The sequence below is a fragment of the Mus caroli genome, unplaced genomic scaffold, assembly GCF_978045245.1.
Source record: "Mus caroli unplaced genomic scaffold, Mus_caroli_1 scaffold_18, whole genome shotgun sequence".
Classification (NCBI taxonomy): Eukaryota; Metazoa; Chordata; class Mammalia; order Rodentia; family Muridae; genus Mus; species Mus caroli.
In genome coordinates, this window is record NW_028227273.1 from 4,128,575 (window position 1) to 4,148,234 (window position 19,660).

The window sequence follows — 19,660 nt, forward strand, 5'->3', positions numbered from 1 at the left end:
TTTAAGGGTTCCAAATAAGTCAAAACTCAGAACCCAGTGTTTTATCCCAACTTGTCTCAGAAAATTTATTTCTAATTTTCCTGTTTGGGAAAAATTTGTTCCTGACTGTCATTACCATAAAAAGGTTGGGGATCAGGTTCATCTCTATTTTTCTGGTGTAAACTAAGAAATTTTTTGCTGAATGGAATGCAGAAAGCAATACTAAACTCTCTGCCCTGCCTCAGACTTTCTGGAAGATATAGTATCTAATTTATCCTTAAGAACCTTCAAATAAAAGAATTAAAGTGAACGTGGGAATATGGCATGATCTAATGTTTGAAATATTCTGTTGGAGATGGTATCAGGACTGTGCATATACCTAGGATACAATTTTAAAATAAGTCCCATAATTTTTATGGCAGAGGACGTCTAATGTCATGTGGCTGATATGTCTTTCTATCATCATCATCATTATTGTATGTTTATTATCTGCTTCATGTAAACCTTCACTAGAGAATACCAAAGACAGACACCATCTATTCTTACTTAGAAAGCTCAGTTTTATACTGAGTGAATAAAACATTATTTTAAGTTTTATTTGCAAACCTGACAAGGAATTAAAGTATAAGATATTTGTTGGAATCCATTAGAAAAAATGGACTTCCCTGTGCTTGTTGATATTTAATGGCAAATCACTTTTCTGTGATTAAAATATCAGATAAGAGAATTGGGACAAACACTGAGAAAAATAAAGCCAAGTTTTGCCCTTCAACATGTTAAATAAGGTAGCTCACATTATGTGAGCCTCGCTCAGGGGAGCATAATGTCATTTTAATAGCTGCAGCTGTTAATATTTTATATATAGCATTTTAATTAAGTTCTATATTTGCACACTGAATTGATCTGGCATAGATCTGCCTTTTAAAATTTGAATGAATATTTTTGCAGTTTCATTTTACCCAAACAATATTATGAATTTTGCTGTAGAGATGCAAGCATTTGTAGCTGAGTTCAAACCAGGAAATACAGAATCTTGGTTAAATTTATCCATTTTTATATCAATTATTTTCAAAGGTTCTATGAAAATTCTTTTCCATATCACAAAAAAGAGATAGTATGGCTATTTCAACAAGACAATTTGGGCTAGCTTCCGAAGTGACAAATGATTGAATTCCCTGGGTAACCCCTAGATAAATTCCCAAAACCATTTAGAAGGCCAGAGTATTTTGGTTGTAGAGACCGGAGCCTCTGAGTCACTCTTTCAGTCACTGCTTTCACTGACTTAGATACTAAATAATTAAAACAATCATAGCTATTTGATGTCAGTGTAACTACTGATTTTCTTAATCTGAAGTTAAATTAAAGTCATAATAATGAATAAACATAACTGAAATTAGGATTTTCTAAAACAGTTTATAAAGGAAACTCATCTGAGATTAAGTCTATTTAATTGTTTTCATATCCACATTTCCTAATTTATTGTGCATACTAATTTTAATTTCTGTCCGTCTCTCTGTCTGCCTGTCTATCTCTCTGTTTCTGTCTCTCAGTCTGTCTCCTCACCACACACACAATAAAACACAGAGTGGCATGTTGTCGTTACACTCCTAAGAAGATATCATTTTTTTTACATTTGAAGAGTAGTAGCAAGTTTCTTTGTGAATGAAACTTCTTTAAATTTATAATTTTATTTAACTGCTTTCTTGAAAGGCACTTATACAATAGAGAATAACAGGCACAACCTTTGTATAAAGACAGTGAGAACTTCCAAACTCAGATATTTCAAATAATTCAAACAAAAAGGTCAGTCATCCTTAGATAGCTTTGCAGGCTTGTTACAGGAAGAACCAGCTTTGAAAAGGACAGGAATCAAGTTCTGCTTGCTCACAACTTACCTATATTGCTAAGCAAACTTGTAAGTAAGAGATCAAGTAGTTATGTTTCTAAACTAAGTACTCCTCTCCTTGAGTACTGAGTACTGGGCCAGGCAGCTGTCAGTGACAAGGAAGATAACCACCAGTCTTCCTAGCTCTCCATCTTTGGGTCCTTTGTTCACTAGAAGGGGTATGTGAACCCTTAGCTGATGAAAAATACTGCCTTCATTTGCATACTTTTATAGAAGTTCATTATGGGTAGTGGGTTATGAACACAGCTATAAGATATGAGATAAAATAATTTACTAAAAATTATCACAATGTAGGCAACAAGCTAGTAGGCAGAAATACAGGAGGAACATTTACAGCTAGAAGATTAACTTACTCTCATGACCTAATCCGAGAACTCAACAATGATTACTCAAGCAGAACCATCTAAGTGTGGCAAACTCTGCTGATTAAGGGAAAATCTTCGTTCTGAATTTTTACCAACCTATGAAGTACCTTCTATTCCAAATTTAGGGAAGAACCACACACTTTAATTGTCCCGTTTTTATATAACTTGAACACAGCAGTTTCTATAGACAGTGTAGCTTCCTTTTGTTGCCTATGGGGTTTATGGTCTCCAGCATAGTTGCTGGAGTAGTTGAGTTATCTGCAGTTGACTATATCTAATTCTGCAATTAGCTGACAAAAGATGAGTCATGAAAACTACAGGCACAATCTTGTGCCTCTAAGTGAACAATTTATGTCTTAGAAAAGCAGCTAACCTATGTGCATATCTTAGCTGCTAGGATAAAAGCCCATCACTGTTGAGTTAATAAGCATACTACAAAAGTTCATATCCTTGTCAGCTTTGCAGGACATCATTTGAATACATCTTTCCCATCCCTCCGCCCTTTCTAAATTTCCCTGCTGTATCTCTGCTGGTACCAGCTGTGACAACAAACAGCTACCCAGGTGTTTAGCTGAAGTATGAACTGTCCTATAATTAGGATAAGGTTAATAATTATTTTCTTAGGGTAAGAATATTATTTAAATTTGGTTAAACTCTTTGGCTCAGTGAAGAATAGCCTCTCAAAAAATTTTTATAGTGGATTGCCAGTCATTTTTTTTCTTTCTTTGCAAACTATCATTACACATTGAAATAAAGAGGAAGCTCATTATTCTTGTCAAGTTCTGCTTGTGTACAGCAGGGCACAGCAGATGGTATCAGCGGTTATTCATGGGTAAGCCTACTTTTAACAGCTAAGAAGCCATTGAGATTTGAATTGAAGTCATAGAGTTCTGGTTTAAGAACTAGAAATTATAGTGTGAAAGGCAGTCTCTCTCCAGAGCACATAATTGGGGGTTTGTAGTAATCACAGTTCAATGTGAACAGGGCTTGCTAGCTATCTATTACCAGCACTGATTTATGTATACCACCCATAAATTGCCACTCTTAGATATCCCCACTTGAACAGCCGTTAGACTGTTTAGGTCTTGAGGTGAACTTGCCCTCCAAATGTAAAGGTTTTCCCATTGTCTCTGCTTACTAGCTTGTTGCATACCTTGAGATAATTTTTAATAAATCACATTAATGTCCTGTATCTGTAGTTACGTTTCTAAACCATCAGCAGGAAGACTAAAACATATCATCAGTAATTTACCAATTATTTTGTCAAATAGAATCAACTTGCTACTGAGTTTCTATATCAAATTTTATTAGATTTATTTTTTTATATTTACTTACTACAGTAAGATTTAAAGATACAAATTATTTACATTTTTTCTGTATTTATAGCAGTTTGTTTTGGAAGTCTTTGATCATTGTAAATGTGTTCCTATGTATATACTTGCCATTGCACTATAAACAGAATATTCAGCCTAACTTGTTTAATTAGATTTTTATGAGGCCTTTTCTATTTAAAAATGTCTGAGAGATAGTGTTTATTTTCTGGGAGGTATATGGCCTGCATTTGGAAAGGAGGCCTCACAGCACAGTTGCCTAGAACACCAGGCCCTCAGGGTTCATTTATATTCACAGGACCAAACACATCAGCAAGCATCTACAATAGCAGGCTGACTGCTGTTCCAAACACTTAAGTGTGTCTTCTCACTGTGAAGATGGAGGATGCACATCTTAGTTGTGATGAATATGTTATACCACCCTAGGCCACTATAAATAGACATTTCCTTACCTAATAAGCTTTCCTTATTTGGCTCACTGTAGGACACTGTTGGGATGGAATAAGTTGGTGAGGGGAGTATGTAACGACTCATTATTGATGTACAGTTAATGGCCTGACCGTTTTTTTTGGGGGGGGGGTTTGTTTGTCTTTTTTTACCATAGCATTGAGGCATATAATGAAAAATGCTGTGTGCTATGAATATGCTAGTAAACAAATAAAAAGACATTTGTTCAACTATGGGTTAACATAAAATGAGCATGCCCAGTGTCAGAAAGCTGTCATTAGCAGTCAAGTTAACATCACAGCCACTGAAATGTTACTTCATAGCCATTGTTCAGGTTTTTGGTCAACACCCACAGTGAGAGCTACTGAAGTTTGCCATGAACAGTCGCTCTCCTAAGCTGAGAGCTGGCAGGGCTACTTGATTTGATTTTCTTTTCTTTTTTTTTTTATTAGGTATTTTCCTCAGTTACATTTCCAATGCTATCCAAAAAGTCCCCAATACACTTCCCCCCCCAGTCCCCCACCTACCCACCCCCACCCCTTGGCCCTGGCATTCCCCTGTACTGGGGCATATAAAGTTGGCAAGTCCAATGGGCCTCTCTTTCCAGTGATGGCCGACTAGGCCATCTTTTGATACAAATGCAGCTAGAGTCAACCCAAGATATAAGATACAATTTGTTAAACGCATGAAACTCAAGAAGAACGAAGACCAAAGTGTGGACACTGTGCCCCTTCTTGGAATTGGGAACAAAACACCCATGGAAAGAGTTACAGAGATAAAGTTTGGAGCTGTGAAGAAAGGATGGACCATCTAAAGACTGCCATATCCAGGGATCCATCCCATAATCAGCTTCCAAACGCTGACACCATTGCATACACTAGCAAGATTTTGCTGAAAGGACCCAGATATAGTTGTCTCTTGTGAGACAATGCCGGGGCCTAGCAAACACAGAAGTGGATGCTCACAGTCAGCTATTGGATGGATCACAGGGCCCCCAATGGAGGAGTTAGAGAAAGTACCCAAGGAGCTAAAGGGAACTGCAACCCCATAGGTTAATTTGATTTTCAATAGTAATTTAAAACTGGTTCTATTAGCCAGTATCCCAACTACTGTTTTCATTGCTCCATACGGGTGGAGTACCTTTTCTTACTCTCTGCAGTGGGAGGGATTAAGGCTTCCAAACTTTGTTCTGAAGTTTTTATGTAACTGTCCTATTCCTTAGATTCCTGAACTCACAGGTAAAATTTCAAAAGGAAATATTAACATGGTATTTTTGTGTTTTCTAACATTTTTTTCATTTTTTAACTAAGTACTACATGTGACATTAAAAAAAAAAAACAATAGAAGGTAACAGAAAAATCATAGCCATACAACTGGTCTCATCATCCTTTGACCCCTCTAGCCCCCAAACACTAATATTTTAGTGTTCTTTTCACATATTTCTTATAGTTTTAGGAGAGCTGTGCATTTGGTGTCTCACATCCTGCTGTATTTATTATTAATGTATTCTTCGGCTTGTCTGATTTTATTGTACACTTTCACTGAGTTTGAGTCTTACTAGAGTTAGAAATTTAGCAAATATATAAGTTTCGGGAGTCCACCTCTTTTGTGTGCTGAATTACAGAAAGATAGGATTGACATTTAACTCAGATTGTGAGATTCAGTCATTCCACGAATGACTCAAGGTGGACCTTTAGTGGTGATCCTGTCCATCCGCTGAATTTGCATAAAAGCTACAGAGAGGACCATGAATCAAACTGTTTGGCTAAATTGCCATCTGAAGAGCTGGGCATTGAATATTAGTTTCCTCGCACCAGACAAAAGCATTTTCTATCACTGTATGTTATTTACTAAACCTTCATTCTAGCAATTTACACATTCATAGTAATTTGAAACTTGAGACCATATTAGCTTACTTAAAATCTCATCTTCCATCCATGTTTCTATTCACCATAAAAGCTAATTATGGAACTATAATAGCCAAGAAAAAATGTAAATGGGATAAAAAGCCAGTAGAAAATTATGAACATCATAAGAAATGACAAAGTTGATTTCAACTTTTCTAACAAAGAGATGCTTTGTGCAGATTTTTCATTTATGCATAAGATCCATGAAAATTGAATTTTCCCTTAAGCTTTGGAATATTCTTATACAAATATTACCTTATTTACTAGACGATTTTTAGTCTCCTTTCCTATGCTGTTAAAACATGAAGTTTAAAAAGCTAATGTTATGAATGTAGTTTGTTCATCAAAATCACATAATACACATGTGTCCCAGGATTGTGCTGCAGTTATATTCCTTTATAAGCCAAGTGCTTTGGATTCTTATGTACTGTATAATGAAGCAGTTGTTGAAATATATTCTTATACATGGATACCTTCCACAAATTTTAATTACTGAAATATGATAGTATTTCTTTTCTGTAAAGTATTAATTTGATGTACTAGAAACTTCAAGTGCAATTACTACAAGGGGTATTATGGAATGCATACCACGCCAGAACTGTTATATTTAAATTTTACTAACCTCATATGTACCTGCTTAAATGATTTGAACTAATTCAATTCTGTGATAACTCTGCTGCTTAACTAAATATGTCTCTTGAGTAATATTTATAGTAAAGCCATTAAATAACTTTACAAATGAAATCACATATATGTCTAGTCAGGGATTATCACACATGTGTAAGTTGAAAGGCAAACATCTATTTGAGCTTTGCCACAACAATGGGATGTCTTTTTAATTTACAGTTTTTGAATTTTCAAAAATATTCAAAATATAAAAATCATTTTTCAACATCTATGCTTTCTCCTTACAATATATTCAGAGATACTTCTAAGATATAAGGCCATATATGTTGACCATGCATAGAAAAGACTGATTTTATTTTGGTCATACTTCATTTAGAAAGAATATTCAATGAATATCTAGTACACATATTTGTATGTCATCTATTTTTAGCTTTGAGTCTCATCAAATCAACATTCTAAGTCTTTTGGATTATGTTTGAATAGAGATAGAATTAGTTCCCTTTAACTTTTTGTCTAATATTTTATTGGTAATTCCCCAGGAACACAAAAATTAACATTGAAAGGAAAATAAGGAATGTGAAGATTCATAATTGATGAGCATCTGACCCTTAGTGTTTTCTGAGCTCTTTCCATCTTTTAAGCTCCAAAACATACTTGATCAACCAGAATTTGTTTTAACAAATGAATAGAACACAGAAAACACAAGAGTACCTAGAAGAAATAAAATTCAATATTGTAGGTTATTTTTTTCAATGTGTGTGTGTGTGTGTGTGAGAGAGAGAGAGAGAGAGAGAGAGAGAGAGAGAGAGAGAGAGAGCACATGTGTGTGCTCGTGTGAATATACTCAGGCCCATATGTACCCACTGATATACATGAAAACTATGATTTAACTATGATTATGATCAGCAAAAATTTACTTTATGGAGATGGGGGCTTGAGGCCCACACATTGTGAAGGAGCTGTTGATGGCTATGGAAGGAGAAAGAGTGGAGTGTGGTCACTGGTAGGTTGGTTACCATGTCCCTGTGGGTGTCCCTACACCTGCGTATATAAGGGCAATATTTACTGAACTCTGGGAATTATAAATGTAGAATAAAATGGGAACAACGGAGACCAAGTAGGAGGCACTAGGGAAGTGGGGATGGGGGCTGGACATCATCAAAATGCATTGTATACATGTAAGACACTTATATTAAAATAAAATATAATTAAAAAAAACTGTTGTAGTATAACTTGTGAGAAGTTGTATGGAGCATCTTACCTGGGACATGTCAATAGCCACCCACCAGAACATAACTGTATATAATATTTTGTTCAAAGCAGGCCCTTAAACCCCATAAAAGTTTCTTTAGTTTCTTCATTTTCACTGTTAAGTGGGACATCTGTGATTGTGTGAAATACTTAGCACAAGCTTTGTCTCTCAGAGTATAGACATGGGAGGCTGGGGTGGGGGAGCTGAGAACTTAAGAGAGTTTTCTGTGCAAGCATGAAGAATGAGTCTTTGTTTTTTGTTTATTTTGTCTATTTTTTCATTGATTGATTTCTTATTCACTTTACATCCTGACCACAGCCCTCCCTCCCTACTACCTTCCAGTCTCACTCTCACAGATTTCTCTCTATTACCCATTCCTCTTTCTTCAGAGAAATAGAAGCCTCCTCACTTACCACCCTACCCTAGGACATCAAGTCACAACAAAAGTAAAGGCATCCTTTCCCACTGCAGCCCAACTAGGCAGTCTAGGTATTGGAAAAGTATCCAGGCAACAGAGTTAGAGATAGCCACCACTTTAATTTTTAGAGGACCCACATGAAGACCAAGTTACACATCTGGTACAAATTTGTAGGGGTTCTAGGACTAGCCCCTGCAGGTTTTTTTGTTGGTGGTTTAGTCTCTGTGTGCCCCGGTGGACTCAAGTTACTTGATCCTCTAGTTCTTCTCATGGTGTACTTGAACCTTTGGCTCCCTCAATCCTATCCCCAATTCCTTAAGACTTCCTGAGCTTCAGGTGATGTTTTGCTTCATTTCAGGTCTCTGAGTCTGGCATCAGCTGCAGGATGAACCCTCTCATGAGACAGTTATGTTAGGCCCTTATCTGCAAGTACAGCCGAGTATCATTAATAATGTCAGAGATTAGCTCTCTCCCATGGGATGGGTATCATATTGGGCCAGTTATTAACCAGCTATTCCCTCAATCACTGCTGCATCCTTATCCATTCATATCTTGTATGAAGGACACATTTTGAGCTGAAAGGTTTGTGGATGGGTTGATGTCTTCCCTTCCACTGGAAGTCCTGCATGGCTACATGCAGTAGCCATTTCTGTCTCACTACCCTCAGCTAGGGTCAACCCCATACACTCCCAGAGCTTCCCTCAGCCCAGGTCTCTAGCTATTCCCAGCAATGTCTCCCTACCAATTTCCTTTCTCTCTCCCAGTCTATTCACTCACTCCTTCTCTCCCCATACTTTAACCTACCCCGGTTCCCCTTTTCACCCCCTCTCTCATCCAGTTCCCTCCCTCCATCTACCTCCAATGTCTACTTTATTTCCCCTTCTGAGTGAGATTCAAGTATCCTCCTTTGTGCCCTCCTTATTACTTAGTTTCTTTGGGTCTATTGATTGTAGCATGATTATCTTGCAGTGTATAGCTAATGTCCACTTATAAGTGAGTACATTCTATGCTTGTGTTTCTAGGTCTGGGATACCTCACTCAGGATGATCTTCTCAAGGTCTATATATTTGCCTGCAAATTTCATGATGTCTTTGTTTTTAATAGCCAAGTTTATATAATTCCTTTGTATAAATGTCTCACATTTTCTTTAGCTGTTCTTTGGTTGAGGGACATCTGGGTTGTCTCCACTTTTCTGGCTATTATAAATAAAGATGCTGTGAATGTAGTTGAGCAATTATCCAATGGGAAAAATCTTCACCAAACCTATATCCCACAGAGCTCTAATGTTCAAAATATAAAAAGAACTCAAGAAATTATACACCAGCAAACCAAATAACTAAATTAAAAAGTGGGGTATAGAGCTAAACAGAATTCTCAACAGAAGAGTCTCAAATGGCCTAGAAACACATAAAGTCATGGTCAATATCTTTAGTCACCTGTCAATGCAAATCAAAACGACTCTGAGATTCAATCTTACACCCTTCAGAATGGCTAATATAAAAAACTCATGTGATAACATGTGTTGGCAAGGATGTGGAACAAGGGAACATTCTTCCATTCCTGGTGGGAGTGCAAATTTGTATAACTTTGGAAATAAATTTGATGGTTCCTCAAAAAACAGGGAATAGCTATTTCCCAAGACCTCTTGGGCATATACCTAAAAGAGGCTCCACTATACCACAAAACTAAATTTTTGATCTGAGCACTAATATAACAAGATTGATGTGACCCCTTGTACTCCTGTACCCTAGAGGTGTGGGTAGGTCTGAGACTGAGGCTTTCTGGCTACCAGCCAAACTGAAAATAACTAGTTCCAACTTCAGTGAGAGACCATGATATAAAGGAACAAGTTGGAACATTTTAGTGGAGTGCTTTAATGTCCTGCTCTGGCCTCCATATCACGCACAGTTACAGATACCTATACACACATTAATACACAACACACACATACACACACACTGCATTCATATCACACATAAGAAAATACATAGGGATTCACTGTCTTTGTCTTTCTTTTTTTCTCTGTTGCTGTCTCTTTTTCTATGCCTCTCTGTCTCTTCTCTCCTCTCTCTCTCTCTCTCTCTCTCTCTCTCTCTCTCTCTCTCTCTCTCTCACACACACACACACACACATACCACACACACACACACATAGACACACATAGACACACACCACATACTCCAGATCAAGTGAGTATTCTAGATATAATATGGCGGCAACAGCGAGTATAACATTGCTTAAGCCAATAAATTCCTGTGTTTGAGAAATGTCTGAGAATTCTCCTTATTTGTGAACTATAATAGTCTGATTAAAAGCAATTTAGTTTTGCCAATTGCTTTTTAATCTTCCTTAGCTGAATTAAGCTTGTTCTATAAATAAAAGGGGAATTTGGGCAAAAGCTATTTAAAGAAAAGTATCCCATTTTCCTCATAGTGTTGTATTTTTGTTTTTTTTACATTGTGTTTCTCAGATAGTTCCTCTCAGTTAAACATATATAATTTTTATCAACTTCTGTTTCCAGGAAGACTTCTTGAATTTGTCCTCCCTCTAGCCTGTTGCTTTCTGTGTCTGCCTTTTTGCCTTCTTCTCAAGATATGCTTTCTTCAGCTTATAACTCACATTAACTGCTATTGAGGATAGGGCCCATCTATGCACTTGCTGCTGAGGTATTTTGGACAATATGGGTTACAAAACAATTCTTTTTAAAAGTGAATGTAGTGATCATTATGTTAGGTATGAGTCCATTCACCTCAATATTATGCATTTCATTTTCTATAATTTCCTTTATTATATTTTAAAAACATTTTTATAGGTCTAATGTGCTTCTGAGAATTTTCTTCTAAACATTGCCACAAATGAGAGGAATATAAATTAGTACTTTTTCTTTTTCTCTTTTTAAACAGCCTCTATCAAAATTCCCCACCATTCACCTTTCCTGGCAAGACCAAAATAGCAATGTCTATGTTTCTCCCCTGGGAGATTTTCCATTGCATTCCGTGAAAGTCTAAAGAAACAAATGTCCCCATAATGACTTGGATAGCTGGGCAGTTTCTTTTAGTGGCTTCCATGCCCTTCTCCCACAGAAAGACAATCCCTTTATGAAGCTTAGCTCAAGATGGTTTCTGCTGCCAGGATTTAAAATATTCCTGGGCAGAGAGTGGGGACCATCAGCCGCCCATTCTTAGGTAAATGTATGTTTTCACTAGGGAAAGGCCCTGGTCTTTGGGTTTCTTTGCAAGCAAATGTACTACATGGCTGTACTTGCGTTTCCTCCCTGAGCTTTGAGGGCTCCAAAGAAATGCACCGGTATTAACTGTTTTCTTACCCTCCTGTCTCTGTCTCTGCCTCTGTCTCTCTGTGTCTCTGTCTCCCCCCACCCCCACCCCGCCTCGCATTATAATTTAATCCAAAACTACAAATGTAGGAGTAATGAGTTCTTCTTGTGGTGTTTTGTGAATATAATTTGCATCATAGAGAAAAAGATATTTTCTGGATGATAAGTTACTAGTAGGAATTTTTATGGTCTGACGTGTTTAAGTTTTTAAAGAAATGTGCTTTCAGTCATTTTTAATGATTCCATATTTTTCTATAATTCTCAATTATTTCCATATGAATGAATAACTGTTCATTTAACACTTGAGCCTTGGAATCATGGATAATTATAAATCAATAGACTTTTTTCAGCTTGTGAGGAAAAGGACACTATTGATTTTAATAAGTGGCGTGGTTTAAAAAGAAGCCAGTGATTTTTGTTGAATCTTTCACCAAGTGTAAGGCTGAACATTCCTGAGGTTGTTTGATACAATCCAGGGTCTGATGTGTTTTCTTAAACACACAGGACAGACTTCTATTATACATGCATATCTATAAGGAAGCCCAAAGCATAGAAATGAATCCATATAGTTTTGCACTATAAAAAGTTTCATTTGGACTTTGGAAATATTTCAATCAAGCAGAGTAATCAAATCAGCCAAAGAATAAATGATCTTTCCTTGGCTCACAAATTCATACAAATACACACACACACACACACACACACACACACACACACACACACATATATTTCATTGCAGAAAATGTCTACTTCTTTATTGTTTAAAGATGACACCAATATTAGTTGTGTATATACTGTGGTTTTTATGGAATCAAATAGGAACACATTAATTGTAATTTGTTTATTTCTAACGTTATATAATCCCATAGATGACTTCATCTTACTTGGAAGTATTAAACATTGAAATAAAAAAGAAATGACTATGCATATCTGTATGTAGCAATAATTAAATTTTTTAAAAAGCCATGATCTTGAAACAGGGCAAGGAAAAGTATATGGTTGGATTTTGAGGGATGGAAGACAAAGGGGAAATGATGTAATTATATTTTAATTTAAAATAATAAAAAAGTATAAAAATAGAAATGTGTCTTAAGACACTCTACTGAAGAAAGGGAAAGGAGAGAACCAGAGCTCATTGCATGCCTAAATAACTTCATATTCTCTTGTCCTTGTAACAGGTACCATTTCTGTCAACACACTACGCACTCCCTACACAGCTCCCGGTGAGAGTGAGATCTTGGACCTAGATGATGAGTTGTACTTGGGTGGCTTGCCAGAAAATAAGGCTGGCCTAGTCTTCCCTACCGAGGTGTGGACTGCTCTGCTCAACTATGGCTACGTGGGCTGCATCCGGGATCTATTCATTGATGGCCAGAGCAAAGACATCCGGCAGATGGCAGAAATTCAGAGCACTGCTGGAGTGAAGCCATCCTGCTCAAAAGAGACAGCGAAACCGTGCCTTAGCAATCCTTGCAAAAACAACGGCATGTGCAGAGATGGCTGGAACAGATACGTCTGTGATTGCTCTGGAACAGGCTATCTCGGCAGGTCCTGTGAGAGAGGTAGGCTTTCCAAATTCTAGCAACGAGTCCCCTGCAAGAAACATTTACTAACAGAAACATGGCAACTTCTCGTGAAGTAACCTGTAGTCCACATCCCAAGACCGGACACAAATGACTGGGGCACCTTTAATAATTTTCAAATGGCTTGGTTAAGTGTGTCCACTGCTCTGAAAGTGTGATGAGATGTCTGACTCACAATGGATGCTTCTTTTGCCTGGTTTTCAACTGCTCACGGTTGTACCTACATGTCTAATTTTTTTTTCTCTGCAGACTATGTATAGTCAAACCCCTCAGAAAAATATAAAGGTACTTGATTTTCTCGTCCTCTCTTTTTGCCAGGAGAGGGATGAGTGTTGAAAACAGATGAGGATTATGTCAACAGCTAGTCTATAAAGACCCCCTGCTCACAGAAAAACAACGGCTAGCAAGCATATCCATCAATCAACTCATGACTTTAGATCAATGGTTTAGTGACTACACTCATTGTCACTTATTTTCTATAATAAAACTAAAAATCAATATGGAAAAAAATATCGATGAGTTGCTCCATCATCCTCTCATGGTACAAATAGCATCTGTCCTTGAGGTACTCAACCTAACCATTACCATGCACTTCTCCTAAAGCAATACACAGTTACTTGGTTTTCTTCAACCTTAAAATAGTTCTAATTTAACCTAAACGTTTAAAAAGACAAGGTAGGCATTTATAAACAGTGATTCAGTGATTTTGGTTGTTTGTTGTTGTTGTTATTGTTAATCTTAAATACATTAGCTTGTCAGCATGACTGTCAACACTAATACTAACAAAATAGCACAATTATACATTAATCCATGTACTAAAACACCATCACTCTTATGTCAGAAATAAAACTAGAGAGGTCAATACATTGCTTCACAACATGTAAACCTAGTCATCCCCCTTATGGAACTACTGCAATTCCTGTGCATTAACACATGAGCCTAGCTGATTTGTCATCCTTTAGCTTATGAGTATCCTCTTTGCCTTCTCTGTACTAATTAGTTTGTTTATTTTATTTTATTTTTTATTGTTTTTCGGAAAACTGCCAAGAGAGAGGAACAAATGACATAGCTCACACAGTAAAATACAGTTAGGCACAATGTGAGATTAGCAGACGTCTGTGAATTAAAATTTGGTTTCAGTTTTAATCACTCAAAAACATGCCAGTTATCCGGATGCCTCTTGGTTAAATGCAGCTAGAGAAAGTGTGTAACTCTACTGCCAAATGAATTGCAAAAGCAGCCAGTTATATATGCATGGTGTACCACCCTGTGGCAATATTCTGCTACTACTCATGGCAAAATGAAATTAAAAATGTTAGAGCTTTCTGAGTCAGAAGAGAAGAAAGGGAATATTTATATCCTGCAGTAATTAGATGTAGAGATGGAAATCCTATTCAGATCTCAAATAAAAGTGTAATAGCAAGCATCATCACTAGGATTTAACATACATTTTTGATTTATGGTTAGCTAGACATTCCTGCAGATCTCTTTGTCTCTAAGTTAGTCATTTCTTGAGAATAAAATAGTGGTATCATATTGTTTTTGTTCAGAACTAGAACAGTATATTGCAAGAAGATATTTCTCTTCTAGACTGATGTTTTATCCACATGACTGTGCATATCCTGAGAACAAGAGTGTTATAAGATGGTTGCCAGGCTCAATACCACAGAATAATGTGGCTTCTGTCCAGTTCTCAGCTGTGCCCTAGTTCAGCAAACACAAGAGTATCCCTGGACCTTTGAGTTTCAAATTCCAGAGGAAATGCTTAACTCTGTATCCTCTCCAGATACAATCTCGCCAAACTAGGCTGTTAATCATGAAAGTTGACTGTCAATTCATGAAATAAAATCACAGATATAAAGTCTCTGTATTAACGTTAAAAATAAATTGTTAGAATGTGGCTCAGGCTATATATGCCACATCATAGAATGATACTGCAGTTATGCTTAATTCCATGTTAGGAAAGCAAAGAAAAATACATCCCAAAAATATCTGTGACTTACAGAGGAAGGTAGTGTTTTTCTATACATACTGATTCTTTAAGAAAGGCTAATGCAGAAATGGTGTCTTGCATAGATATTAACTATTGCATTTTCTTTATGTGTTTTTTAATGTAATGAGTTTTGAAGTTTAGATCACATGAAAATTATTCTCAGAGATAATGTGAAATAAGAGCACTGGTGCCACCAGAGGTCCACTTCATACTTGTTTGTTAACATTCTAACAGATGGAGGGACAGATTTCAGAGCAATATAATTTGGCTCCCTGTCTGATTTTCATCGTTGATCACAATATGTGACTGCCTTTCAGCAATCTCAGCACAGGTGTACACTTTAGGCTGAAACCAGGAATACTGCGGAAAGCAAATTTATCAAGTCTAATGACAAGGGAGAAGGATATAGAGAAGACAAAGTTGAAACATTTTCTTCCCTGCTGGGAAGAAATGTCTTGGAATTATCCTAAGGAAGGACTCTCTTTTGATGTTCCAAATGACAAAATACTTTTTTGCAAATGTTAAAAGATGCTGCCTAATAGCATAACCTTCAAATGTCAGAATGTTGTCTTACATTTATTTGGAAGTTCTAGACTCCAACCTTGTGTATTTTCCATTTCTTGCCTAATTAAACATCAACTCTAATTATGAGGAATCATTTATGCTTTCAGTTGTCATTTATCAACAAGTTATCTTCACACTGAGATGTATTTGAAATGACAACTTCTATTACTTTACTATTATGCCATTCCTGACTCCTTTTGGACAACAGTAAAGGCTAATGAGCTGAATTTTTTTTCCTACTCTGGGTTATAGTTCAAAATATATTTGACTAATTGTTGATTGTATATTTCTAAAAACATGAGTTCTCAACTTAGTGTTCAAATTGAGCTATTTATAAATAAAAATGAAATTATTTCAAATATTATTATATAATAGAGTAGTTACGCACATTAATTAAGCCAAATAAACTAATAATAGTTTAGTCCTTTTATCTATATGATAGCAAAATAACAAAGCAATCTATAATGGATTAATACATACATTTTATTGAATTATTTGTTGGTTTGCATGATTGAACAAAGTTTAGAAAAGGAAAAATAAGTTCAAGTATCACTATAGATCTCACTGTGACCTCATAGTCATTCTTAGGAAGCTACTTCAGGGGTATCTACATTGACGTCTGTCTTTCACAACATTGTTACATGGAGAAACTTTTATTTAATTTAAAATTTTGATAACAGAAAATAAAATAATATATTTTAAGATTATATTTTATATTTTCAGCTATTAGACTTATGAATAACAACAGGTGTAACAGGATAAATAAAACCATTTTGTTTTCAATTTATGAAGTTCCTGGGCAAATGGATCTATCTGGAGGATATCATCCTGAGTGAGGTAACCCAATCACAAAAGAAGTCACTTCATATGCACTCAATGATAAGTGGATATTAGCCCAGAAACCTAGAATGCCCAAGTTACAATTTGCACACCACATGAAACTCAAGAAGCAGGACGCCCAACACATGGATACTTTATTCCTCCCTAAAATAGGGAATAAAATACTCATGGAAGGAGTTGCAGAGACAAAGTTTGGAGCTAAGATGAAAGGATGGACCATCCAGAGACTGCCCCACCTGGGGGTCCATGCCACCAAAGGCAGACACTATTGCATATGCCGGCAAGATTTTGCTGAAAGGACCTGATATAGCTGTCTCCTGGGAGGCTTTGCCAGTGCCTGTCAAATACAGAAGTGGATGCTCACAGTTATCTATAGGATGGAACACAGAGCCCCAGCACCCTGGGGTTGCTGAAGGGGTCTGCAATCCTATAGGTGGAATGACAATATAAACTAACCAGTAACCCCAGAGCTCGTATCTCTAGCTGCATAAGTAGCAGAAGATGGCCTAGTTGGCCATCATTGGCAAGAGAGACCCCTTGGTCTAGCAAACTTGGACTAGGGGAACGTCGTCAGGGCCAAGAAGTGGGAGTGAGTGGATAGGGGAGCAGGGTGGGGGAAGGGTATGGGGGACTTTTGGGATAGCATTTGAAATGTAAATGAAGAAAATATCTAATAAAAAATGTAAAAAACAAAACCATTTTGTAGTTTCACCTTCAAATTAAACTGATTTTTTTTTTGTCAGACATTACAAATTTGCTTGGTCTGTTAGTAGACATAATAAATGTTTTATTGCTCTGGGGAGTGTTTATACAAGCTTTGTATCCACATGCCAAAAAGGTATTTCAGGTGCTTTCAGTGTAGATAGCACTTGCTAATTCAAGAAGCATTTATGGGGTCTCTCCGAGTCTGGCTCAGTTGCTCTATGGTGCCTGAGTGGTGAGTGACTGACCTGCTTCCTCAGAGCATTTTTCCTAAGAGCAGTTGCAAATGACACCATCCAAACAAATAAGTTACAATTGAAAACAAGAGGGGTAGTAGTTCAATCTGAGGAGGGAGCCATATTGTTCAGAAGAATTGCTCATCAAAATCCAGACGTCTGAAAGGACCTAACATTTATAGGTTGTAGCCATCCATCAGCCATGGATAACTAGGTTAATTGAAAGGGAGGCTGGAACTGAAAAAAAAAGGATGGGATGTGGGAGAAGGATGAAGCCAAGACAAAGGTTCTGATCAAGGCTCAAAGTTTAATATTCAGCAGTGCATTTATATAGGGAGAGCCCCCAGACCCATCCTTTGTTTCAGCTGGATTATGTTGCAAAGCCAGCTCAGCAGGCATTCATTCTATTCCTCAAAGCTCTTGTAGGAAATTGCAAATGTGGCAATGTGTCTTCAACTAGGTCCTAAAACCCAAGGTGATAAGCACTCAAGGTCTATTTAGCCTGCTCAAGGCTAGGAGTCCCGGAAACAATGTGTAATACTTAGAGATTCAAGTCACTCATTCAAGCCTTGAATAGCAACAAATGATAAGTCTCTTAGAAAAGCTTCTGACTGTCGTGACTTTCTGATATAAAAACTTTGAAAGCCAAACCAGAAAAGAACCATAACCATGAATAGTTACAGCCACAAAGCTGTGCTGTGTGGTGGTAAAGCCAATGGCTATGCTATGTATATAATGGAAGTAATGAAGTCTCTCTTCCTTTATTTTTATCCTGGGTAGCTTTTCCTTTATTAAGTGGCATTTTTGAATTACCAGAAACAACAAGAAAGCAACATGACTCAGACTTGTTTCTCAGTGTCTCACCATCATATGGTACTGAGTACTGAGGGGTGCTGTTTCTTAAGCACTCTGGCAGAAGCAGTTTTGATGCTGATTCCTTCATGTAGTGACGTTAGGATTCCTTTAGTATAGTGTTGTGATTTCCATATGCCTCAATTTAGAAACATACCCACAGAAATCCAAATCCTATTTCTGGCCACACCCATATTTCATGAATAAAGTTACAGATGCTTTAGTGGTATTTCAATATTTAGGACACCAGGTTTGTTCTTAAATTATTTCTTACTTGTAAAGAAGAGATTATGAGATTATGGTTTAAGGTATCTTAAAAGCTTTTCTCATTAAACACAATAACACAGTAGAAGTCTTATTGCTTATTGGATGATTTGTTGTAGTTTTTTGTTTTATGTAGTTGATTTTTACTTCCTTCTTTAGAAGATTAGCTTTGATAGAGAGGATGATTTCTACATTTTAGTAATATTTCAATTTTAGAGTTGATTATGTGAAAAAAAAATATTGACAGTAGCTTCTGTTCCCAGGGATTTTCCAGTCACTCCTGACCTTAGATATCTTCCAGGAACATCCTCTTCAATTTGTGCTCATGCAGCATCAATCAGCACCCCAACACTGACTAATCTTGTAGGATAGTTAGAGCTCTCACTGGCCATGCATACACACATCATTGAAGTTTTTGCCATCAGGCTTACTCTGTAGCTATTCAAAACATGCCCATGCTTTTTATAAGGGAATTTATACACATGAAACATTGATAGCCCCATGTGGTCAATACTATAACATATGCAATAGGTAGAGGGGCTTTCCGATTGTTAGTATACACTTAACAAAGGAGGGACTCTTCGCTAGCATGTCCCTTGCCATTACAAAACAAGAAACTCATTTCTGAATCAGATGAGATGATTTTACCACTGATGTCCCGGAAAGAAAGCTCAGCAGCCTCCTCTCTCCCAAGTGTGCGCGCACTACACTAATGGAAACTGTATCCATTTCCCTCCGTAGAGGCAACGGTTTTGAGCTACGACGGGAGCATGTTCATGAAAATTCAGCTTCCGGTGGTGATGCACACTGAGGCTGAGGACGTGTCCTTACGGTTCAGATCCCAGCGTGCATATGGTATCTTGATGGCGACCACTTCTAGAGACTCTGCAGATACCCTTCGACTGGAACTAGATGCAGGACGTGTGAAACTCACGGTCAATCTAGGTAAAACATGCCTTCCACAATTCAGCTAACATGTCTCACTTTTTATTCAGTTTTGCCTGCAAATGTTTATCGACTAGCCTGTTTGCTATGGAAAGTTAAAACAACTGAGTAATGC

The 19,660-nt window shown here is 37.0% G+C and overlaps 1 protein-coding gene across 38 annotated transcripts in view; it reads left to right on the top strand.

Moving 5' to 3' along the window:
* Nrxn1 (neurexin 1) overlaps positions 1–19,660 on the top strand; it is a 1,038,549-nt gene that overhangs the window by 440,936 nt on the left and 577,953 nt on the right. For all 38 annotated transcript variants that reach the window (XM_085832802.1, XM_085832806.1, XM_085832815.1 and 35 more), the window contains 2 exons: positions 12,745–13,128; positions 19,342–19,545. In XM_085832802.1, coding sequence (XP_085688928.1) covers positions 12,745–13,128; positions 19,342–19,545 — 588 coding nt within the window. The remainder of the gene's footprint in view (positions 1–12,744; positions 13,129–19,341; positions 19,546–19,660) is intronic.